Source organism: Hydra vulgaris, chromosome 15 (genome assembly GCF_038396675.1).
Source record: "Hydra vulgaris chromosome 15, alternate assembly HydraT2T_AEP".
In the NCBI taxonomy this organism is placed as follows: domain Eukaryota; kingdom Metazoa; phylum Cnidaria; class Hydrozoa; order Anthoathecata; family Hydridae; genus Hydra; species Hydra vulgaris.
In genome coordinates, this window is record NC_088934.1 from 1180001 (window position 1) to 1206239 (window position 26239).

The 26239-nt window shown below is 27.4% G+C and overlaps 2 protein-coding genes across 3 annotated transcripts in view; both read right to left on the reverse strand.

Annotated features, from left to right (window-relative positions):
- LOC136072108 (tetraspanin-33-like) overlaps positions 1–3960 on the reverse strand; it is a 12459-nt gene extending 8499 nt beyond the window's left edge. The window contains exons 1-3 of the mRNA XM_065820434.1: positions 3804–3960; positions 3489–3686; positions 3316–3390 (exon numbers count right to left, since the gene is read on the reverse strand). Of these exons, the coding sequence (XP_065676506.1) occupies positions 3316–3390; positions 3489–3686; positions 3804–3875 (345 nt within the window). The 5' untranslated portion in view covers positions 3876–3960. The remainder of the gene's footprint in view (positions 1–3315; positions 3391–3488; positions 3687–3803) is intronic.
- Positions 3961–4349: 389 nt separating this feature from the next.
- On the reverse strand, positions 4350–25692 carry LOC136072109 (transmembrane protein 216-like). Of its 2 annotated transcripts, XM_065820435.1 has the most exons (7): positions 25488–25688; positions 25191–25213; positions 24217–24310; positions 23888–23986; positions 11990–12098; positions 5392–5484; positions 4350–4555 (listed from the first exon to the last, which is right to left on the reverse strand). In XM_065820435.1, exons 1-7 carry the CDS (start codon positions 25582–25584, stop codon positions 4531–4533), a joined length of 540 nt encoding a protein of 179 aa, XP_065676507.1. In that variant the 5' UTR covers positions 25585–25688; the 3' UTR covers positions 4350–4530. The 2 variants fall into 2 exon arrangements, with proteins under 2 accessions (XP_065676507.1, XP_065676508.1); XM_065820436.1 differs by lacking the exon at positions 5392–5484 and having other exon boundaries at positions 25488–25692.
- Positions 25693–26239: the final 547 nt, after the last annotated feature.

Genomic DNA, 26239 nt, shown 5'->3' on the forward strand with positions numbered 1-26239 from the left:
TCATTTTTTTGTTTTGTTTTAGTTAAAGATTGAGGTTATTTTTATGTTGCTATAAAATATTGTGGTGCGTTTTGTTAAAGTTATAAAGTTAGCTTTTGTCAATATAAGTCAATCAAATTTACATTTAAAATGCCAAATTTGTTTAAAATGCCAAAGTTATATGTAGTAAGATAACTGACGAGCCATTTGCTATATGGGAGAAAACAGGAGTAAAAACATAGAGGAAAGACAAAGTGAAACAGAAACTTACAAATTTGTATGAATCATACAGAACCTTAACCAAGCATAAAGGTAGAAATGATGAAAAATAACAGATGTTTTTAAATCAACTAAAAGAGTTTTTTTATATTGCACATCAAGAAACAGCTGATTGTAAGGAGCACTAAACAAAAAGAAGAAGACGTAAGGTTTTTAGATGCTTTAAAAGATGGTAAAAAAGTTGTTTTTGGCTCTGTTGACAAATATTATGCAAGAAAACTGCAAAATTATAAAAAAAGGAAACAACTATGTGAACAGTACATCAAAAAAAAAGTTATAGAGCAAGTGATTTTAGAAGAATCCAGAGAAGATAATGGTCTAGATTTTACACATAAAGCATTTCTTCCCCTAAAAAAGCCTAAGAAAGAACCATTTGTAAGATCACTTACTAATCCTTTAAAAGCTAAAGAGGTTTGTCTAATGGCAGACTGTTTAAATCTATCCCTTAATCAAGCAACAGGGACCACAGCTGCAATACTAAAATGTAGTAGAGTTGATTTAGTTACTGGCTATTTTAAAAACTTTGTGTCATTGATATCGCCAAGAAAATAGGGCCATAATGGAAGATGAAATAAAATCATTATTTGTGCCAATGTGATGTAGTAGTGATGGAGGACCTTCATAAGAAACGGTCAGATAGACTAGCAATATTAATTTCAGGAACTCCAGACAAAGAACAAGGTAAATTGTTAGGCATTCCAGAAATAATGAATAGCACTGGGTCTAGTCATGCCACAGCTACATTTTTTTTTGTAGAGCAATAAGATTTAGCATATAACACAGCTGGATTGTATTTTGACACAACTGCTTCAAACTCAGGGTGGCAGAATGGTGCATGCATAAAAATTGAAATTCTTTTCGAAAAAAAGTTGGTTTATTTTGCATGGAGACATCACATACTGGAAAAACTGCAAAGCGCAGCCTTCCATGTGCTATTTGGGTGTATTCACAGCCCAAATAATGAATACTTTAAGGATTCCAAAAAAAAGGAATTCTATCTTGGACAAGGATGACTTAAAATGCTAAGATGTTAAAGTCAGAAATATGAAGCTACAGCAAAAATCTGTGATTTCTATTTTCAAAGAGCATCTGAAGAGTAAGAATTTTGAACTAAGAGATGATTGCAAGAAATGCACTGAACTTATGTTAATTTTACCTGGAGAAATTCCACATAGAGATGTACATTGGCGCAACCCTGGGGCCTTTCATCATGCAACATGGATGTCATTGGTGATATATGCTGCTAAAATTTACCTCTTTAGAAATTCTATGGGCTATAATAAGGTAACTGCTGCGAAGCTGTATATATGTCTTTTTAACGCTCTTGTGTATGTCAAGCACTGGTTAAGATGCTTCCTTGGAGTTGACACTCCTTTTAATGACTTGAAACATTTCAATAGTTGCAGGACTTTAAAGTCATATCAGAAAACACCTCAAGAATATTTAAAAATCATTTTTTAGTATTTCACCGAGGAGATCGCAGTTTTTTCACTGTTTTCAAAAACGTTGCCTGACAATGAAAAAAAGAATATTGTTAAGAAACTCCAATTCTACCAATGTGGTGAGCTGAAAAAAGGTACACCAATCTTTTCTGTAGTGACAAAAAATACAAAAATTCCATCATTGATTGAACAAAACTCTTGGCTTCTGTTTGAAAACCTTGGTGTGAACACTGAGTGGCTGAAAACTCTTGTGCAAACATGGGAGGAGAACAAAAAAACTTAAAGCAATGAACATTTAAAAAAATATTATAGTTGTTAATGATGTTGCTGAGAGGGGTGTAAAATTGATGCAAGACTTTTCATTGTCCCTCACAAAAGATGAAAAAAGCAAGCAAAGTGTGTTACAAATAGTTGAAAACCACAGAAAGTGTTTTACTGATTTCAGAAAGGCAACTAATAATCGTTAAACTTTTACTTTACTACTTTACTTGGTTACTTTTTCCAAATTAAATTTTAAATCCTAAAAAAATTTGTAATAGCTTTGTGTAGTCCTTCATATTCAAATGTATAATAAGTTAGAAAATGTGTTTTTTTTTTTTAATAAGATTAATTTTGATAGTTACTCAATATAAGAAATACCAATAATACTATATATGAGAAATACCAATAAACATGAAAAATTAGTAATATTTATGATATTTTTATCCCCATATTAAACTTGTTATCATGGCTATGATTTTTTTTTCTGAACTTTGATGTAAAATAAAGTTAAAACTGAATTTACTTGTTTGTTTACTTACAAAAAGTTATAGATTAAAAACAGTTTAAAATCTTTGAAAAAACCAAAAAATAAATATTTTGTGGGGACTTGGTACAAGGGTTAGGGTTAACATTTTGGGTTGAAATTTAATATTTAGTGTCTTTAGGCTACCCATCACCAGGAAACAGTCAGGGAGATCAACATTTTTAAACTTTGGTTTTTTTGGAATACCCTAATATATATATATATATATATATATATATATATATATATATATATATATATATATATATATATATATATATATAAAACAAATTTTATTTGAAGTTAAAATACTTATAGGATACTTCAATAATTTTAATATTATTTCTGTGTTTATAATAATGCACTTTTATAATTACTAGTGACTTTATTTTTAAAATTTATTAAGCTTTTTCTTTTTCATATACAACTAATTAAATGAAAAATAATTTGTGTCCACGAATCAAAAATATATCAAAGTTTTTGAGTTTTTGTATTGTATTATTAACAAAGTAGTTTAAAAGAAATTATTAATAAAAAAATTTAAAAACTTTTTATATAGTTTTAAATTTTTACTATTTTATTTTACTTTAACTGAAAGTTTTATGACGGTTGGTTAGTACCTTAAATTGATGTCACTACCCAAATCTTTGGTATCTACCAAATCTTGGTATCCCTTAATACCTACCAAGGCCTAGTACAAAAAGGCTACATAGTAAAAAATGGAAGAAGATATCATGATAATGCTAAGAGGATAGAAATTATATAAAAATTAAAAAACTATAGAAAATAAAAATTTTAATGTTAAATGTCAATATAAAAAAAATAACAAACCTTGCGTCGAAACACAAAACCAAGTACTCCAGTCACAAGTTGTATAAAAAAAATTATAGATAGCGATATTGAAAACTATAATAAAATTTAAAAGATGAAAAATAGTTAGCAAAATAATAAAAACTAAAATTTATTTTTATTTATTTCCCTGATCAAAGTTTAAAAAGACTTACAAATTTAAGTAAACAAATGTTTTCTCTTAGAGCTCCTACACAGCCACAAAAACCAAGTAAGAACATAACTACACCAACAAATAAGAAAATGAAAGCTGGGTCTAAGTTCCAACCACTAAAAATTGATATTGAATTATTTTCCTGCATATACGCCACACGGGCCCACAATGCAATGCCACTTATGAAACATCCTATTAACTAAAATAATTGCAATAACTAATAAAATTAAATAAAAGCTTCAAAAACTTCAAATGTGAATAAAAAAAAACTTTAAAAACTTCAAATTTAACTTTTGTGCACAAAAAAAAAGTTTACCCAGAAAAAAACATTGAAGAAGAAGAGTAAGTATTTGATGCACAAGCTTACTTCTGAATCTCGCTGTCTCATTTTGTTTCACAATTTCAGATTTTGCTTATAGTTTTTTCATTTTATTACAAAAATAATTCAACTAAAATAAAAAGCAATATTAATCTTAATCAATCCCTGGATCATATTTCAAACCCTATGATCAGAAAGCTAACCCTGATCCTAAGCCTAACTATGATCAAACTCTAACCCTAATTTAAAACCTAATACCCTGACTATGAACCAAATCCTGACCACAATTAAAACCTTAACTATGATATATATCCTACTTAATTAGTTCAAGTCTCAATGCAGTTGTCATGTTGTTTAAATGGTTGTCATGCTGTTGGTTTAGAAAGATGTTTTATGATTGGCTCAAATTCTGGAAATAGTTGGGGATGTCACTAAAAAATTAATTAACAAACATTCTTAAAACTTATATGTCTAAAAAGTAAATACTTTATTAAATTAGTTAACATGTAACAACAGAAGATTTAAAATTTGAAAAACACTTCATTGGTTTTTTTTTTTATTTGGTTTTTTATTTCAATTTTAAACTACATAATCATAAAATTTTATTTACAATAAAAATAGAAAATAAATATAAACTATTTTTCAAGTATTTACAATAAAATAGATTTTATAAAGCTGTTTTAAACAAATTGCTTCAAATAAGCTGCTCTTGTCGAATAAATTTCTATCGTCGAATAAATGATTCATGTCTAAAAATAATAAATAAACAATGAAAATAATATTTCATTTCAATAAAAAATAAAAATGGACAAGTTCAGCAAATAAATGAGCAAAATAGGTTAAGATATTTAGAATTTATGTTCTAAAGATAAAAAAAAAAGATATTTAGAATATTCTAAATACTAAAATTCTAAATACTAATTTATAATAAATACTACTAATAATAAAAACTAATAAATACTAAATTTAGAATGTTCTAAATACTAAAATTCAACCTATTTTTGAGTTTCCTAATTATTTCCTATTTATTATTTATTTCTTTTAGATGTTGATTATTCTATTTTTTAAAGTGTTGATTATTTTACTATATCCCTGGTAGTACTGTGCTCAACTTGTTTCTATGCGCAGTAGCCTTGAGGTGTTGATCATCTGCGCAGTGGCCTTGTTCATCAAATCTTGTGTTTTGGAGAGAAAAGGTTGAGAGAGAAAATTGATATAAAATTTATATATAATTTTTAAGCTTTTAATTATAAAAGAAATAGAAGAAAAAGTCTCTAAAGAGAAATCATAAAATTTAGAGTTTAATATTGAAATGCATATGTTTAATACAAAAGCTATATGATAGAAATATGAATATTGATGAAAATTAAGATAAAAAATTTTAACAAATTAAAAAAAAATAAAAATAAAACTCCAATCATAAACCAAAACAAGCTCTAATTATTAGTTAGTTAAAAAAATCAAAAATTTAAAATATTGATATATAAAAAAGGTGGTAAATTAAAAAAGAATCTCTTAAGAAATAAAACTTATATTAAAAAAATAATAATAAAAAAATATTTAAACTAAACTTTAATTAACCAACCTTTGAAAACTCCATATGCAAGCAAAAGAAAGTATGACTTCTAAAATCACCATAACAAGAAGAATGCCACATAATATAACCTCAATGCGGAGACTAAACAAAAAAACAAAACAAAAAATATAAGTGGAGACTAGACAAAAAAACAAAGTCGACTTTTTAAGACTCAAATTTAAATAAAAGACCAATTTAGATCTTATACGTATACCGAATTTAACTGAAAAATGAATATAAGCTGTGTATGTAGCCCGAATTCAACTGAAAGACGAATTTGAACTTCTAAACCAAATTTAACAGAAAGCCGAATTTGGATTTTAAAAACACATTTAATTAAAAAAGAAATTTTTTTAATATTTTATATTTTAATTTTTTTTTTGCTTTAAATGTTCCAAGAAGATCTGACGGTTTTGCCAGAAAAGTATTAAACTAGGAAGTTCAAACCTCCTTCCTTACCCATGCACAGTGGGAACATTCCATTGAAATAGGTGGCCAAAAATATAATTGTTGTATTTATGTGGATATTAAGCCTTAATTGAGTAAAATAGAGATTTAAGATAATCTCTTTTACTTTTGTGTTTAAACAGGCGCAGCAAGGGGGATGGAAAAATCCACTTGAGCGCTGGGGGCATTAGTTGGATTTTTTTATATGTGACTCTCCGGCATTGTTTAAATAATGGACGATTTTCCAATGCTCCAAACTTGTTATGTTCATGCTTAAGTCAAAGCATGTTTTGCTAAAAATTGCGGTGATTGAAGCTTGGGATTAAAAATACCCAAAAAAGTTACCCCCCAAAAAAAAATAACAATAATGATGAGGGCAATGATTCTAAAAAAAGATTTTTGCTGCTATCTTATACTTAATTTAAAATTATTGACAGGTTTTAACTTTCATTGAATAATCTTTTATTCTCTGAAAGTTATGATTATATTATGAGTGAAATCTTTATTATCAGTTACTATAGTTACTACAGTTTTTTTTTTCAATTTTAACAGATTATTAAATGAGGATTAAATTCTGTCGTTTTAATTCTCAACCAATAATAAATAATAATAAAACTAATAATTAAAAAAAATAAATAAATAATAAACTTTTGGGATATTCTTGTTTCCAAACTCTAATGATTTAAACCAAATCACTGCAATTTTTTTAATATTTTATTTAATATTTTTTATGTATTTAATAAATTTATATAGTAGGCAAACAATTGTAAAGTTATACTTTATACCGATTATACAGTTTAGAATTTTATTCTTTTACATCTATATCTAATTCTAGATTTTCGTCAACATTGTCAACATTTAAATGTAATTCATCTAAGTCATTAATTTCATCTGATTCCATTTCAGATGAAATTTCTCTATCATCGCTATAAACTGCTAACAAACTTAACTTTTTCTGGTTGGCACAATATTTTCTTATTTTTCAATCTTTTAATTAATGAGATTGAACTAAATAGGGGATCAGAAGTATGTATACCTTGAATGAAAATGTCAAATAAGTTTGTTTCTTTACTTTTTTTTCCTTGCATGATACTCACAATCAAATTTATAAACTCTGTGTCGAAATTTAACTGCTTCCTCTTTCATTAAACCGAGTGGAACTGGTGAATAAATAATAATTTCACAGCATGTGCTAATACTTTGTGAACGGAAGCTGGGACCCTAAACCAATCATATGTCTCTAACAACTTCTTATATGTATCATTGCAGTATTTATAAATTTTTACTGGATCAATTGGGTTTTTGCAATTGATTGCAATTAGAATGTTATGTAATCTAATAATAATTTCTTCATTCATTTCTAAAATTTTGCTAAGTAATAGAGGGTCAGAAAAAGGCCGTCAGCATAAACTTCCGGTATTACTAGTTCCTGATCTGCCAGCTTTTGGTTCATCAACTCTTAAACCAAATTCTTCAAACATCCTATCATGAATAATTTTTTTTCTCAATAAATATTGATCTTTTAAAACCTTTTTTACTTTCCAAGTTTTTATTTCAACTCTATATGAAATAAAGTAATAAATTCAAAAAACCTGATCCAAGTGGTGAAATGCTGTAGTACAATGCCTGCCAATCTGTAACAAAACCTTCCTTAAAATTTTTTAGATTGCTCATTATGTTAGGTGTGGCATGACAAATCGGGCAACATTGTGTCAAAGAAGTGTCCGTGATGTAAACCCCAAATCCTAACCCTGATTTTCCCATCAATCATTGAAAGGACAAAACTATAGTTAATAAAAACATACTTATGTCCTGGATGATGAACTTTAACAGGATATAAATTAAAAATTTCTCTTTCAATTTTCTCCTTAATGTTTAATACTACTTCTTTATTTTTCTTTATAAACTCCAGCATAATTGATCTACAGAATCTAATACTCTGAGACATATTATTCCATAAAATACTGTTTGAATCTGATTGCACATGTAACCAAAGAGGTGATGTAGCTGTAACTAATAGATCTGAATCTTAAAGATTATTTTGATTGAAGTTATTAAAACATTGATGGTATTTTGAGTGACTTGATGTTCCGTCCATACCCCAACTACTAAGTAGTATTAATTCATCAAAGTCTTTTTTTTTTTTATCATCCAAATGTTTTAAAACTTTTTTTTCCTGTATTTTCACAAGTCTCTTGGATGTGTGATCCATAAAATCCTGTAGTTTAACTAAATGGATGTTTTTAAAGGTTAGTACTCGTTTTTTATTTTGGAAATTACTTGATTAAGTGGGAAATCTGCAATGTGCAGATTTCCATCTTAATCAAGTAATTTATGATGCATGTCATAGTGCAACATTCTTTGCAAGAGTTAGTTTTAATCTCTTTCTGAATAAATTTATTTTATTCAGAAAGAGATTAAAAATACCTTTATACCTTTAACTTTAAAATATACGGGGGAAGAGGGGTTACAAATTTTTGAATGAAGACAACAAATTGTCTTTATTTTAAAATTGCGAGTAAAATTACCTTTTACTCGCAATTTTTGAATGAAGACAATTTGTTAAATTTCTTCAGCGTACAATTCAATAAATTTTTTTTTTCATAAATCAATTTATATTATAAAGTTAAAGAAATCATGAGTAGACAATAATATCCGCTGATGACACTAAACGTTAAATATATTTATATAATGGAGGTTTCATTATGCATGCATGCCTATACAATTTATTGTAAAACCTTAATGTTAAAAAAAATAAAAATAATTTTTTTTTTATCCAAAACCAATGGTGCCATAAGGGCAGCTGCCATACGGTTTATAAATGGCACAAGTCATGTTAAAATATTGTAACATGTTAGTATATTTTATTTAAGTTGGTATATAAGTAAAAATAAATATTGTTCAAGAAATAAAATAAATTTTTTCTTAACAAAGATTACCTCAATTTTATTTTTATTTTTTATTTTATTACTCTAAATTAAATTGCTTGCCAACAAAAAAAAAGAGTTTGGTAATTATGCGTAGAATGAAAATACTTTTGAGTTTGTTTATAAGTTAAGGAACTTAATTTTTAGTGAATAAATTTTAACGAATGTTTATTATAAACAGATACAATTCAAATTATTAAATATACTTATATTGTCTTAGTTGAGTATTTTTTAAGCGTGCACGATTAAAATATTGCGTGGAAGTATTTAAAAAGTTTTTTTGTTTTAAGAATATTAACAAAAGAGTTTGCATAATTAAGATTCTTATATTTAACTTAATTTTTTTTTTTAATTTTATAAAATTAAAAAAAAAATAAAAAAAAAATTTAATTGTGAAAAACAATTCTTCTCTATAGCTCTGTGTTTCTTTGTGATTTGTTAAATGTAAAACATTTTTACGATAAAACATTTATGCATTAAATTCCTGGCCAATGCGTTCTAACTATGTATCAAAAATATGCTCAAAACAGACTTAAACTTTTTTATATTTTTATATAACGCAAGTAAAATGCTAAGCAACATAAATTTAAAAAATACTTAAAAACCTAATTATTCTTTGCTAGTCAAAACAAAACTAAATTATTCTTTGACTAAACTAAATTATTGACTAAACTAAATTCTAAACTAAATTATTCTTTGCTAGTCAAAACAAAACCGATGTTTAAATAATTATCTATATGTTTAACAATATGTTAATATTTTTTGTTTACTCCTGACATTTTAAAAAATAAAAAATCATTATTTTTTATTCAATAACGATTCATAACGATTCATTCAACGACTATATATATATATATATATATATATATATATATATATATATATATATATATATATATATATATATATATATATATATATATATTAACTGAAAGGTGAGTGAAATTTTGAAATTATTACCAAATTTCTATAAATTTATTGCCGAATTTCTATTTCAACTTCGAAGTCAAAGTCAACTTCACTTTTCAGTAAACTTAGTAATCCGAATTTTAACAAATATTCGCCGGTCCTTACCCTATATTAAATTTTGTTATATTTATAAAATTTTTTATTAATATAACAAATTTTGTACAAAAAGATCCAACAACTTATAATTATCATAGATAATTACTTATAAATGTAAATATGCATGCTGGCACACTAAACAATTACTGGTTATCAACCAACATAAAAAAAATCTAATATGCTCTTTTATTGAAACTATGTAACTCAACCATTATTTTCTTAGAGTATGTATAAGTATGGCTACAACATGCTAAAAATGGAAGAATATAATTTTTAACAGAAAATAACAATAATCTGAATAAGTCTGAATAAATGATTGCTTTTTAAGAAGTTTTAAACAACTTTTTTATGATTTTCAGTGTATTACGTCAACACATATCAATCCAGGAAAATCCTGTGGAAGGCAAGAATGACCACTCAATAGACTGGTATCATAATACATTGTTTTGCGGTGAAAGATCAGATTTTATTAGTGTGAATGTTAATGCTCTCACAGTTTGAAGATGCCTTGCAAAAAACTTTTATCTTTGACCATACCATGCTACATCAAAGGGATCCCAAACCTCCAAGACATGTGTTCATATTAAAGAGTGATAAAAAAATATGTTTGGGCTAAACTTTTTTGATTAAAACAAAAGAATAAACAAATACCAAAAAAAACTAACTTTTTTATTTTAGTTGAAGTTCGCTTTCATTATTTTATTGTAGGTCTTTTATTCCTTAGAGTTTTAGTACATGATATCATTGACTTTAGTTTGTTTACATAATCGATCTCTTGCAAAAACAAAAAAAAATTAAATGACGCCATTTACTAAAACTCTTAGGAGTAAAACCCGCTGGAATAAATTATCAAGTCATAGATTGCGACGTATATTATGCTGACTTTTAGGCCTACAATAAAACAGAGAAGACAAGCTTTAACTAAAACTAAAAAGTTAGTTTTTCTTGGTATTTATTTATTCTTTTGTTTTAATCAAAAAAATATAGCCCAAATATTTTTTCATTTATCATTCTCTTTAATATGAAACAACACGTCTCGGAGGTTTGGGATCCCTTTAAAGCCATGCCTTTCTCGAAAAAATACAGAACACAAGGAACAAAAGACACATTGAGCCTACAGTTAAGAAATGCCCAGCAATTATGATTAGTGGTGCAACTATTTACAACAGGGTGAGGCTGACACCTTGCAAATCTATTGGAAATTTTGAAAAACAGTATACCTACTTGGGCAAAATTTGTCAAGACATGGCTTCAAGAAAATGTAATTAAAAATCTCGTCCGGTGGCCAGGCAATTCACCCATTTTAAACCCCATTGAAAACCTTTGGGCAAAATTCAAAGGAGAAGTTTCTAAACAGAACCAACCTAATGACCAAACTTAAACCTAAAAACTAACCTCATTAGCAGATCTAAGAGAACCCATAAACAATAGTGTCCTACAACTATCATAAGTAGGTCACTACAGCAGCTATGCTATAATACAAAACAAAATTAAAACTATGTTATAATTCTAGATTAAATTTTTTGTAGCATGATAAAATAGAATACAACACACAAACAAATAAGAAAAATCTTTTGTACAAAACTCTAAAGATGACAGTAAACTTCTTGAAATTTTTATTTTATAGTATTTTATTTTATAGCCTGAATAAATGACAGGTCTAGAAAGCAAGATAAGATAGACATTAAACCCTATTATTTTATCAATTATTTTGTAGTTTCATTCCTAATTATGTTTTTGTCATTAAAAAATTAAAAAAATAAAACCAAAAGAATCTGATTGTATTGTGTCTTAGGTAACAGATATGGTACATAATACAATTTCTCTGTGTTTATAATGGAATCAAGTAAAGTTATTAAATTATTTAAACAAAAAAAAGCTTTAAAATCGCTAACAATTATTAAATTATTTTAAATCATGGTTTTTTAAAAAATATCAAACCTAATACACACTAAACATACTCACATACTAAAATAAAACACACACACTATTATCTAATTACAAATTAAATTAAAACTCACATTTAAACATTTACTAATATTAAACAAAACTTGTATATAAATGTATACTAACATACTAAAAAAACTCACATCCTAACATATATCAATAACATATATTCATAATAAATAAATCTAAAATAATATATACTCATAATAAATAAAACTTACATATATGTTTGCCAAAATATAAGGTAAAATTGAGATACAAGAATAGGGATTGCTAAAACAACAGACCAAGTTAGTGTTTGCTTTCGCTCTCCAAGGTTCCCTTTATAACCTAATTTTGTAAAAATTATTAAAGTATATTTTTACTGCCTGAAATGACAAGCATTAAGTTTGAAAACTGAAAGTAAATGTTTCATACTTACCAACAACATAAATGCAATACAATGTTAAAAAAGTAAAGATACTAATAACTTAATAATAAAAGAGAAAATGCAAGACAATAATATCCAAAAAGCATGCAGCCATGTACAAAAAGCATGCAATCAATTATAAGAAACCTTTCATCATAATTAAAATAATTGTAATAATACAACTACAATAAAAGGAACATCTTTTATTTTTTTTTTTTTTACAAAGAGATACTAAAACACTAAGCTAAGATTTAACTTACAAAACAAAATTTTTTATCCAGATTTAAACTATACAATACATCCTATTGTATGTCATGCTACTTTTGAGGAACTGCTAGGCAGAGGCTAAAAAGAATTATTCTGACATATAGACTCATCTGCCTTAGGGGTTTTGGTGTTACCTTCACCTGGCTACAGCCTTGTAAAAAACCTCCTTACTAAAGATTTAAGGGTTAAGCAGAAAATTCGTTGATTTTGCACCTTTTCTTTATCTAATAGGATGATGTAGATGTAAACCTGTTACATAATTTCTTACTGAGGAAATAAATAAAAAAAATCTTGGGCAGATATTAACTGTAATTTACAGTTAATATCTGCACAAAGATATTCAACTACTGTTTTGTCTGTCTAAGTAACCAGTAAAAAGAGAATAACTTTAGGTTTAAACTGCTGTTGACCAGTCTTATACCCCTTCTATAACTACTAGGCTGACATAGATGTAAAAATGTGCTAGAAAAGACCAGAGAGACTATGGACAGTTTTTACTCTAACAAAGTAACTTATTTTTTGTCAAACTACAATGATTAAGATACAATGATCAAGGTATCTTTTAACATTTACCTTTCTTTATATTGCTTGACAATGTTTAAAAACCATTTCAAAAATGCTATTCAAGTGTCCAAAGAAAATTTGTAGGATATCATAAATGCTAACAGTTTCACCAGGGTGTGATAACATCCATGAATCCAGGCTACAATTGTAAAAACGTTTAAATGGCCCAAATACAGTTCTGTCTAATGGTTGAAGTTTATTTGATGCATGTGGTGGCAGCGTTAGGATGACAACTTCATTTTCCTTGCTGTAATTCAGTCCGACTACAGATAAATGGTATTTTTGATGCTCAAATTATTTGTTTGGACATTACGGCTGCCTTTAAATTTTCAGGTAAGAAGGTATGCTTGGTTTTTCTCTTTTACTTTCTGCTCATCTTTTGATTAGCTGTGATGAAAATAACAAAAAAACTTAAAACTCATTAAAAGTGTTAAATTCTTTATTGTTTACTCAAGTTTTTTTTTATTTACTACTCTTCAGTTTAGCGCTATGGCTTTTATATACATTCACTTGAGAATTCCTTCTTGCAGAATTAATCTACAAAGGAATTATGGTATCATTAATAATTGTGCAAATTTACAAAAACTTTAACAAATGTTCATATGGTTTTAGACAATGTCCAAAATGTCTGAAGTCTCCCAATGAATAATAATATAAATTCATAAATTAAAAATAATTACATTCCCATTAATTATATTCCCAATAATTAATATTCACAGGTAACTATTTGTTATAAAAAAATTTGCATTAACTCTTGCAGAGTTCATAACTAGTCATACAATGTCCAAAATGTCTGAAGTCTCCCAATAAATAATAATATAAACTCATAAATTACAAACAATTACATTCCCATTAATTACATTCCCAATAATTAATATCCACAGGTAACTATTTGTTCTAAAAAAAATTGCATTAACTTTTGCAGAGTTCATAACTAGGATCTGAATGATTCATTTAAAATTGAAAATTTTACATCAAAGAACCAAGAAATCATTTTCCACTCTAAAATCTGTTTTAGTAACTGAAACTGTCACCTAACTATTTTAAAGCTAAGAACATATGTCTATCAACATATCGACCATAAGCAACATTGTCCTAATGTTACAAAGTCTATTAAGTATGCATTACAAAGTCTATATGTAGTTCTTTAACTAAACAACAGTGACAATTTTTTATAGTGTTGCATAATGTTATGGACTCACCAACCTTGAAATAAGCAACAAGCCAATTTTACACAACCCTATTTCATTATTAAGTAACTCATTTAAGTCAAAAAGGAATTACTGTCTTCTACTATCAACTGTGAAATTCTTCTTTTCTCAGAGAAAAGTATACATTTAGTACTGGGTAAAAAGGATTTATTTTAACAAGGATTTCTACAAGTAGACTAAAATCAGCTTTTAAAAATAAAATGAAATAGAAGTACAGCAAGTTTGGGCATAAAATTGACTAATGTTTAAAGATAAATTTTCTCTGGCTGAATAGTATTTTTTACTAATGTAAAAAAAAAACACAGAAAAAAGCAATCTCTATAATTAACATTATAATCTTTATAATTTTTGTTATTCTTCTTTTTATTCTTCATTCTTCTTTGAATGAAAAGCTGTCTGAATTAAAGTTGCTAATTGCAAATGTTAAAGGAATACCAAACCTCTGAGACATGTTGTGTTCATATTAAAAAGAATGATAAAAAAATGTTAAGGATAAATTTTTTTAATCAAAACAAAAAAATTAATGTATACCAAGAAAACTAACTTTTTTTATTTTAGTCGAAGCTTGCTTTCTCCATTTTGTTGTAGGCCAAAAAGTCAGCATAATACATGCCACAATCTAGCGACTTGATAATTTATTCAAGCGCATTTTATTTCTAAGTGTTTTAGCACATGGCCTCATTGATTTTTTTTTGTCTGTTTAAAAGATAGATATGTAAATAAACAAAAGTCAATGACGTCATGTTATTGGAATAGGATATAGGATTAGGAACAGGAATAAAACGCACTTGAATAAATTATCAAGTCTGCAGATTGCGGCATATATTATGCTGACTTTTTGGCCTACAACAAAACAGAGAAGGTGAGCCTCTATATTCAAAGTACCCTCTTAATACTTTTACTGTGTACTATAAAAGGCACTGCTATAAAGAGCTAGCGTCTCTAATGCCATCTACTAAAATTCATTCTCGTGTTACTCGTCATTCAATTAAGTCTCATCCTCTTTCTGTGATTGTTCCTAAGTACTCTAAAAATTCTTATTTGTCCAGTTTTTTTCCTTGAACATTGGTTCTTTGGAATTTGCTTCCTTCATCTTGTTTTCCTGATTCATATAATTTGCAATATTTTAAGTCGTCTGTCAATCGCTATCTTGCTCTATAAACTCTACCTTTTCTCTTCCAGTATTTTCCAACTCTAATAGTGGTTGCTTGCAGCCTTGTTGGAAGTAAAGATGTTGAAAAAAAATTTTGCAAGAGCAAAAACATTTATTTTTTCATAACAAACAAAAACAAAAATAATTACCTAATTTAAAAAATAAAAAATAAAAAACAAAACAAAAAATTATAAGCTAAAAAATAGTACAAGTTAAATTTTATTTTATATTAGCGCCATTTGCGATATTTTAAATTTTGTTTGTTTGTTTTGTTATAATGATTGATTTTATCAAAAAAATGAAAAAACATCACAAACTTTAAATGACATCTTATAAAGAGTTTATTTTTTTATAATTCAAATTAAACTTTTATGGATATAACTCTATTATTAATTTTTTTGCTTGAATTTATGCTTGAAGCAATATAGCTCTTGCAATGTCTTCGTTTATATTTATAAGTTTTATTTTGTGAAAAAAAATAGTTAAGAAAAATAATATTTTATAATAGTTAATATTTTTAGTGGTGTACCGCAAGGGTCTGTAATTGCAGCACTTTTATTTGCTTTATACATTAATGATCTTCCAAAAAAATTGCATAATGTAACCAAACTATATGCCAATGATACAAAAGTGCTTTCTCAGTTATCTTCAGAACAATGCGCTACTAATCTTCAAAATGATCTAGATATTGTCTACAAATGGTCTCAAACTTGGCTTCTTTTATTTAACATACCAAAATGTGTAGTTATGCATTATGGTTATAATAACAAAAAATATTTATATAATTTAAACAGTATTCAACTGAAAGAGTCAGATACAGAAAGAGATCTTGGAGTGCTTTTTAATGCAAATTTAAAATGGAAAAATCAAGTGATGAATGCTTCTAACAAAGCAAATCAAATGCTTGGTCGTATCAAAAAGTCATTTGCCTGTTTCGATTATAAATTACTTCGTTTGCTTTATGTTACTTTTATTCGCCCATTACTAGAGTTTGCAGTTCCGGTATGGTCTCCATATTATAAATCTGATTGTGACTATATCGAAAAAATCCAGCACAAAGCTACTAAACTAGTATCATCAATCAGAAATCTTTCCTATACAAAAAGACTTGAAAAATTAAACCTAACTACTCTAGTGGAAAGGAGACAAAGAGGAGATCTAATACAAATGTATAAAATTATGAATAATATTGACATATTAGAAAAATGCAATCGTTTTCCAATAGTTAATAATCATACGAGAGGTCACTGCTTTAAATATTTCAAGGAAATGACATAACATATATTATTAAAAAACTCAAGTTTTTTAACTAAATTTTAGAAAAAACAAAACTTTATCATGTTTTTGTTAAATTATGTTACATGAAAATTACAAAAGTTATTTTTTGGAAATATACATATTTTATAAAGTATAGAATCTGACGAAAAACAATATAAACAAGTTAGCTCCATTTTCATGTTAAATTAATTACGATTATGCAAATAAATTCATGGTTAAAAGAACATTTTACAATAATACTTTTTTAATTATGCGACAATGAGACATACTGTAACTTTTGGAAACATAAAAATGACTTGAATAAATTTATTTTAGTATTAAAGGAATATTTTAAACAAACTTTCATGCGTCTACATCAATATTCATTTGCTAAAAGTTGACGAAAAAGAAAATATAACTTGACTACTTTTTCATTTTCCACCATGGAATATATATATATATATATATATATATATATATATATATATATATATATATATATATATATATATATATATATATATATATATATATATATATGGAATATATATGGAATATATATATATATATATATATATATATATATATATATATATATATATATATATATATATATATATATATATATATATATATATATATATATATATATAAAATCTGTATTAATTAAATAAAATTAAAACAGAGCTGTGTAGATATATTTTATAATATATATATATATACTTTCTAGAGTTTAGAAATATAGGTAAATTGATAAATAAATATATGCAAGGGCCAAGCTATTGAAGTCTTCCGGAATAAAAGAATAATAGCGGTGAACACTGAGATTCCAAGATAAATTTAAACTATTTTCATGAAGAATGATTAGATCTGGTCTGCAGAACTGGTGAATTTTGCAAAAGATCCAACAGATTAAAAGTTACTTTAAAAAAAAATTTGTAAAAGATTGAAACAATTTGTTGGTAATCATATTTTTATGTTTTAAATTATTAAAGAACTTAATACATAGTCAGTCATAGTACTGTGCTCAGTCATAGATAGGTAATTTCAACCTAAGCACTTCAATATGTAGCCTCAGTCCTGCTAATAAACCCAACAAGCGACTCTTTATGTGACCTCAATAATGAACACCAAAAGCACAGCGTTAACACCGAGTATTTGAAACATGACACTATTATTTACTCTGATATTTTACAGCAATTGATGGAATCAACCTCTCTGGGAGCTACTACAGAGTTTTGGAAACTTTTCAGCCAGGATCAGAATCACTAGAGCTTTAAAGCAGTGTCTTCATTATGAATAACAGAAAAAGGTACACAGCCATTACTAAGAAAGCATAAGTAAAAACTAACATCTCTATGAATCCCTATGAACACTGTCTATTCTGTAGTCTTTAAAGACATCTTTCAGGCACTTGCTTTAAAGTGGGAATTTTCAAAAAAGAAATTGTTTTAAGCATTTTAAAACATTCATCCACAATTTATTTATTTGATTTATTTGCTGTTTTTCTTATTGATATCTTGATAACACTTATTTCATTGTGTATTTGACAAGGCGATCTATACTGAAGGCCTATTCATCGCACAACCGTAAGCCGTGACTGGGGGAGTCAAAATATGATTCTTAATTAGTTTAATTGGTTTATTTAGAAATATTTATATTAAAATGTAATTAAAAGTTAAAATTTTATATTAAAAAAAAAATTAAAACAAAGAAAATATTAGCATTCATTTTAACAACAACAGATACAAATCATTCTTTTCTAAACAAATTTATGATAACTTTAAAACTTTTAATGCAGGTTCTTTATTAGATCTTGGTGTAATTTGTGCACAAAAATTGTTTTAAAATATATAAGTGTGTTGCAATGTTTTTGATTAATTTCAAAATAGTAAAATTCAAGCAAAAAGATGTCACTTAAGGACTTACAACAAACTTTATCTTTTATCGAATGGAATAAGACAAAGCAAAAAAAATCCATTGGCAAACATTGTCTGGTGGAATTTTAAGACCACCACGATCTTGAGGTACTCACCAAACTTACCATAATAAAGTAATGTTTGATTGAACAAAATGTTTTCATTATATTCATTTCTACATACATAACCAGCTATATAAATCAAAGACATTTTGGTAGTATCAGAAATTGATGACTCTAGTTTATCTAAATTGTCAAATATTTCACTACCTGCTTCATATAAAGCATATGTAAAAGAAGCACACTCATGACCTAAAATCAAAAGAATCTGTCAATATTTAAAGATAACAACAGTGATGTGTGATATATAGGATTTACCAAACAATGTTCCACCATGGTAAAGCATCATTTTCTTGACATATACTTTTTCATGAATAATTATACAATTTTTTTGTTTTTCTTCAATGTTTTTGAAAACTGAATCTAAGAAACTAGCATCATTAATTTTGCAAACTTTTGATGCTATAACTGATGCCAATTGAAAATCGTTTCTTAGTTTATTGTATAAAGCATGAGATGTTGAAAAATATTTAAAACTACGTATAATTGTATCTGATTCATTTTTTTTTTTTTTTCTAATAAGTTTTGCAGACATAACTGATATTTGTTGCTGAATAATGTTTTTCTTATGATCTATTTCCATGACATTTTAAAAATGTAGGTTTTCCTCAAACTTTGACCAAGAATCGACAATTTTTTTACAATTTTTACACAAACTTTTTATAAAACATTTTACTCCACAATGAAATGTTTCAAAATGTAAATTCTCAAAAATTTTAACAAGAAATAAAGGAATACCATCATAAAACGTAATAGATTGAACATTAATTGTTTTTTCAATCATATATGCTGTTACTGAAACTGAAAAAACCCTGAGATTATTTAATAAACATTTTAAAAATCAATATATGTAGCTGTATCAGCCAATAAAAAAGTGCTAAGTTCATCAGTTCTAACATTTATAGCAATGCTTAAAGATTTCCATGTTGTGCGATGATGCAGTAATGGAGTAGCTTTGACTTGAGGGTATTCCTGACCATACAGATGGTGGCATTTTCTGTCTTTGTTTTCCTTGAATAGTAATTTTTTCAAAAATTGTTGGCCATTGTAATTGGCAAATAACAGTTTCATCTGAAACTAAAAGATAAGAACTTGGAATACTTTTTATCTAAATATTTCTTTGTTCTTTTTGTTTAGGAAAACGATAAACTGGTATTTTTTCAAAGCTTTTATTATTTTTGGTACTTTGGTAATTACTTTTGCAGCCATATACACAACACTTTTTTGAAATCTATAAAGTATAATTATTTAAAAGAATATAAAAATTTCTGTAAATATCTTTTGAAATTTAGGTGTTACAAGAAAATGTCATACAATAAACATCTTTCAAAATGAAATTCTGCATCTTTTAGGGTAAAAGTAATAAATATTGAAAAATATTAAACATTTTATAAACAATTTAAGGATTTTACCCTGAAAAATTTGAAAATTTTTTAGGTCTTTTATGTAACCTAAAACTAATAACCACATGCTTTCTTTTTCATAAATCTTCATGTTGCATCAAAAGCCAAGTAATAAGAGGGGACTCCTTTTTATTTTTAGGTTTCAGCTTAACATTAAATATATATATATATATATATATATATATATATATATATATATATATATATATATATATATATATATGTTTACACCAATATTAAAATTACTTTAGCTAAGTCATTTGTTTGAAAGCCGCAAGATTTAAACCCCCATTTTTCATCAGCTTCTTTGACTGTAGTGGTTGAGAAGGCCACTACAGTCAAGGAGGCTACTTAATTGTGGTTATAACCCTCTCTAAACGCTATAACTCCTAAATACGAACCCTGAAAAACAAGGCCGTTGCGCGGAGAAACAAGTTGAATGGACTTAATGAACCTTAACTTATAAAAAAAATTTAATGTTTTTTAATTAATATGTTTCCTCTCCACATGTGTCTAAGGTAACTATACTAAACTTAATCTGATCTTATTATTAAAAAAAAAACCATAAACATGAAAATTAAGTGTTTTACTTAATAAAATAAATTAAGCCTAGATTTTAAAACTTAAAAAAATAATAATCGTTCCAAAGTTTCAAGTAAAAAAGTGTGAGAACAACAGATATTTGAAAAGTAATTTTTATTAACTTTTAAATGAATTAATAACTCGAAAAAACAAGTATTTACAATAATTTATGAATTTATATTGAGTGAATACTACATATTTTTTACATATATATATATTTTTGCATTTTGACATTTTAAGAAATTCAGGTCGGCAGTTGAATGCTGTGTAAAGAAAAGATAGGTTGGCTTTTGTGTCAACATGTGTCTGTCAACATGTGTTTTTGTGTCAACATGTTGGCTTTTGTGTCAACATGTCTTTTGTGGCTTTTGTGTCAACATTTTGGCTTCTGTGTCAACATGTGTTATGTCTGTCAGGTCAGGTTATCCTGCTACTGGTAACATGGGTTTATTATTAGTAATGAGGCAATTGCTTGGACTATTAAATAGTGTACTGAGTACTATCTATGCTTTGAGTCAAGTTCTTTGAAAAAATTTAAAATAAATCAAGTACCAAAAACTATAAAACAGAAAAAAACAAGTCATCACCAAGTTCTCTAAACCTATCATTCACTAATATTTGCGGTCTTCGAAAAAAACTTTTCTTCTGTTGAGTCTTATCTCTTGCAAAGTTTATCAGACCTACTTGCTCTTTGTGAGACTAATTTGAGTTAAGCTGTCTCACCTTGTGATTTCAGTGTTGATGGGTATCTTCCTTTAATTCGTAAAGACTTCAATAGTCACATGCATGGCCTGGGCACTTACATTCGTGTGAATTCACCCATTTGTCAGGAAACTAGGTTTGAATCCAGACTATACTTTTATGTGCTTTCATTTAGCACACTTCACTCTATCATCTTTCTCTTTGATCTATATAGCTCTCCTTCATCTTAAAACTGCACTTTTATCGATGTTATTTCTGATCAAATTGACCAAGCCCTCTCTCTTTATCTATCTGCCAGTATTGTTGTTGTTGGTGACTTTAATGCCCATCACACTGAATGGCTTGGTCTAGTGTCAGTGATTCTGCTGGCGTTGAGGCCCTCAACTTTTGCCTTTCTCAATCTCTAGCTTTCCAGGCAACCCAAATCATTTACTTTCTCTACTAGACCTATGTCTTGTTTTTATGATCCTAGTCAGTGCTCAGTTTCTCCACATTCACCCTTAAGTGCTTCTGATCACAGTTTGATTTCTCTAAAACTATTATCTCATTCTTCTTCATCATCAGAACCCCTTATCATTGTACCTCTTACAATTACCTTAAAGCTGACTGGGACTCTTTCTGTGATTTTCGTGACAAATGTGCTTCTTACATATCTTCGTGGATTCAGGCTGGCATGGATCTTTTATTCCCTCTTTTTTATTCCCTATCAACGATTCCAGGTCAAGCCTCACTCTTCTACAAGGTTTTCTTCGCATTGTGCTTCTGCAATTTTTCCAATCGAAACCGTTACATCCATACCTATCAGCAAAACAATTCTCCAGAAAACAGGCATCTGTTTACTATTGCTAGGAACCATTGTAAAAAGGTTTTGTCTATTGTCAAAGCTAGCTATTCTCAGGTCATAAAATCTTGTATTTACAAAATTTAGCCTCTCGTGTCTTCTGGAGAATCTTTAACATTATCAATAATAAGGGCAAATCTGTAAATCCATCTCTCTTGTATGGTTTAGACTTTGTCACCTCACCTAAAGAAAAAGCTGAATTGTTTGCTAAGAACTTTTTATCAATATCATCTCTTGATTCCACTAGTTGTGTTCTACCTGTTATAGCCATCAAACAGGTTGATCCATTGCTTGATATTCGTATCATTTCAGCTTCTGTATCAAGAGTGATTTCCTGCTTAGACTCTTTTACAGCTTGTGGTCCAAACAACATACCTGTTAAAGTCTTGCAGAAGAATTCTCTAGAGCTGTCATCCATACTTTCAATACTATTCAACAGGTGCTTTTCAGAGTCTTGTTTTCCAGCACGCTGATTCCGCAAAGCGGCATTTGTTATCCCTATTTTTAAAAAATTCTGGAGAACGATCTGATTCGCCTAACTACCGTCCCATTTGTCTTCTTCCTATCACAAGTAAGGTTTTTGAATCCTTAATTATTAAACACTTAATCTCTCATCTTGAGTCTAATAACTTACTTTCTGATCATCAATATGGATTTTGATCTTCTCGTTCTACAGCTGATATGCTAACAGTAACAACCGATAGGTTTCATTGTGCATTAGATAGAGGTGGAGAGGTTAAGGCCATTGCTCTTGATATTTCTAAATTTTTTTCCACCAATTATTATTGCAATAATTTAGATCTTCCTATATTTATGAACGGTACTTGATGAGTCATCTACCCTTTATCTTCTAGGATTAACTCTTATTTCCAATCTTTTTTGAAGACCATATATCAAATGCATTGCAAAATTAGCATCTGCTATGGTTGCATCTCTTTATCGAGCTCAACACTTTCTTAATCCGGATTCTATTTTTTATCTCAATAAATCTCAAATCCATCCTTGTATGGAATACTGTTGCCATATCTGGGGCGGATCTTCTAATGATGCCCTTTCTCTTTTAGACAAGGTGCAAAAACATGTTGTAAACATAGTTGGACCTGCTCTTGCAGCCAACCTTCAACCATTATCACATTGTCATAACATTGCTTCTCTTTCTCTTTTCTACAAATACTATAATGGGCACTGCTCTAGCATCTCTTGTGCCATCTACTAAAATACATTCTCGTGTTACTTGTCATTCAATTAAGTCTTATCCTTTTTCTGTGACTGTTCCTAAATGCTCCAAAAACTCTTATTCGTCTAGTTTTTTTCTTTGAACATAAGCTCTTTGGAATTCGCTTCCTTCATCTTGCTTTCCTGATTCATATATCTTTTAAGTTGTCTGTTAATCGCTATTTTGCTCTAAAAACTTCTTCTTTTCTCTTCCAGTAATTTCTAACTCTTATAATGGTTGCTTGCAGCCTTGTTGGAACCACCCTCTGAGTAAAGGAGGTAAGGAACAGAGACCACATAACATATAAAATCATTTTTTTCTGAATGCCCACCTGTGGTTCCATCTATATGCATTTTTTTAAATTAGAAACTAAAATGTTGATATAACAGATTCAACTTCATTTGCAAATTAAATAATAAGTTAAAAACTTTTTTAAATTAAAAATTTGAAAAAATAATTTTATTATTTGCACTCACCAAAAAAAATTCTAAACGTTTCAATGATTCCAAGAAAAGCAAGAAGAACTATTTCTGTAGTTAAAGTGCCACCATTGTCTGGATATGGTAAAATAATCCCTATATTATTAAATGATATCCAATATACTTGGTATATTAAAGAAATTGCATTTATAGTTTAAAGCTTAATATTTAAAATCTAATACTTTAAAGTTAATATTAAAAAATACTATATATTTATAAATTATGTTATACCTACATGGTAAGTATACTTTATAAACATGCAAAAATATTAAACACAATAAATTTTAAAAGCATACAAAATCAAATAATAAACTCAGTAAAGTTACCTTTATAAACATACAAAAGCAATTCACAAATCCAATAAAAGCCAAAAAAGTAAACATTTAAGTGGAGTAAAATCTGAAGTGGAAGTGATGATAACTTATTTTTTAAAGAACTTAAAATGAAAAATCATAATTAGTGTATTAAATACTAAATCAAAAACCACAATACGATCATCTCATTCTTTTACTTTTTATATTTAAATCTCACTTCTTTAAAATTATTTTATATTTTACTTTAATACTTTTAACTTCATTTTATACTTAGGGGATTATTTACTATTACATTTCAGAAAAAAAGTTTTGACAACTTGTTAATCGTAATTATATTTATTACAACAAACAGAAATTTTGATAGGCTTGAAAAATAAGATACTGTCTTCAGCCATTTGTGATAATTAAGATGTAGGCAGCCACTTGTGTTGTATAAACATTTTAAGGAATAAACCCTAGCAGATGATCTAAAGTACTTAATTAACTGTGTTAATTAACTAAAAAACTTAATTAACTGTAAAGTATATATGCAGTATAAAATTTATACTATTTATGTAGTATTGGTATACTGGTCATAATTGCTTTGTAAGCAAAAGGTACGAAACTCAAATTATATCACTATCTTAATATTGCACTCAAACAATTGTCAAGATTTATGATTTTAGGGTTATTGGTTTGAGATAGGGTAGAATAAAATAAAAAAAGTATACTCTAACTTTAGCTATAGTGACATATTTAGCTTTAAGGAGGTAAACATGTATTTAATATAAAAAGTAAAATTTTTATCAAAGACTGTACGTTTAAACTTAAAAAAGCTGATGGAAAAAATTGAAATAAAACAATAAGTTTTTTCTCAACTCCAAATACAGTTCAACCTTTGTAACTAATAAGACCTTTTTTGTAATTATTTTTATCTATTTATTTGTAATTATAATAAAATCAATATTACTGTTGTTATATATAACAATTTTTTAATGAAAAGATACATCTACAACTAACTTTCTTTTACCTAAAAAACAAATTTTAAATATGGGGTAAGTTAAAAAGTTTAACTAAGAAAAGATTATAATATATAGTTGGAACTTAACAATTAAACGAGCAAGCTGCCCTAAGTGTAGGTGAGTGTATGTGTGGGTGTGTGTGTTTGTGTGTGTGTGTGTGTGTGTTTGTGTGTGTGCGTGTGTGTGTGTGCAAAAAATATATTAAAAATATATAAAAAACAAATAAATGTACATAACTATATATAAATGTAAAATATATCATTATACTATATAATATCTTGCCTGCATTAAGTGATTGCGGTAAAAGAGCATTTGGTCTTTTGGAATCAGGAGGATTATTTACAGACGAAGTAGGAATACTTTGTTCCCCTGAATTCATATTATTATATAATATAAATTTGTAATTTTTATTCTACAAAACTATTATCTATATAATTTATATAGATTCTATTTTCTACGCACTGGTTTTTTTTTTTTACGTAAGGAATAAAAATAAAACCCGCTTTAAATATTTAATTTATGATTTGTTATCGTTTAATGGATTAAGTAACGTCGTTAAGAGGTCGTCCACAATTTTCGTCACGCAATTCACGCACGAGGTTGAGAGGGGGGGGGGGATAATTGGTTTTGAAATGATTTGTTGTAAAGAAAGGGGTAAAAATTTTGGACGCAACTATTGGTTAAATCAAAACTTTATATAATTTAAACCTTGAAAAACCTTTTTTTTTCGATTAAAAGACTGCCGGGCTAAACACTAATCCTCAGTTAATGGTTGAACAATTTACTGCACCTATCCTTATTTAAGTCATTTGATGAATGTAAACTCCACTGCGGCCTGCGGCTATTTCTATTTTAGTTTTGAAAAACTTAAAAAGAAATACAAAATAAATACCTGTTTTATTACTTTATATTTCCTTTTCGATATTATAATACGAAATCTTAATCATTTACATCTACCCATTATACACTTTTTAAATTTTATTTTTATATGTTTATTAATAATCGCATTGTTTTTTTGTTGTTATTTGTTGTTT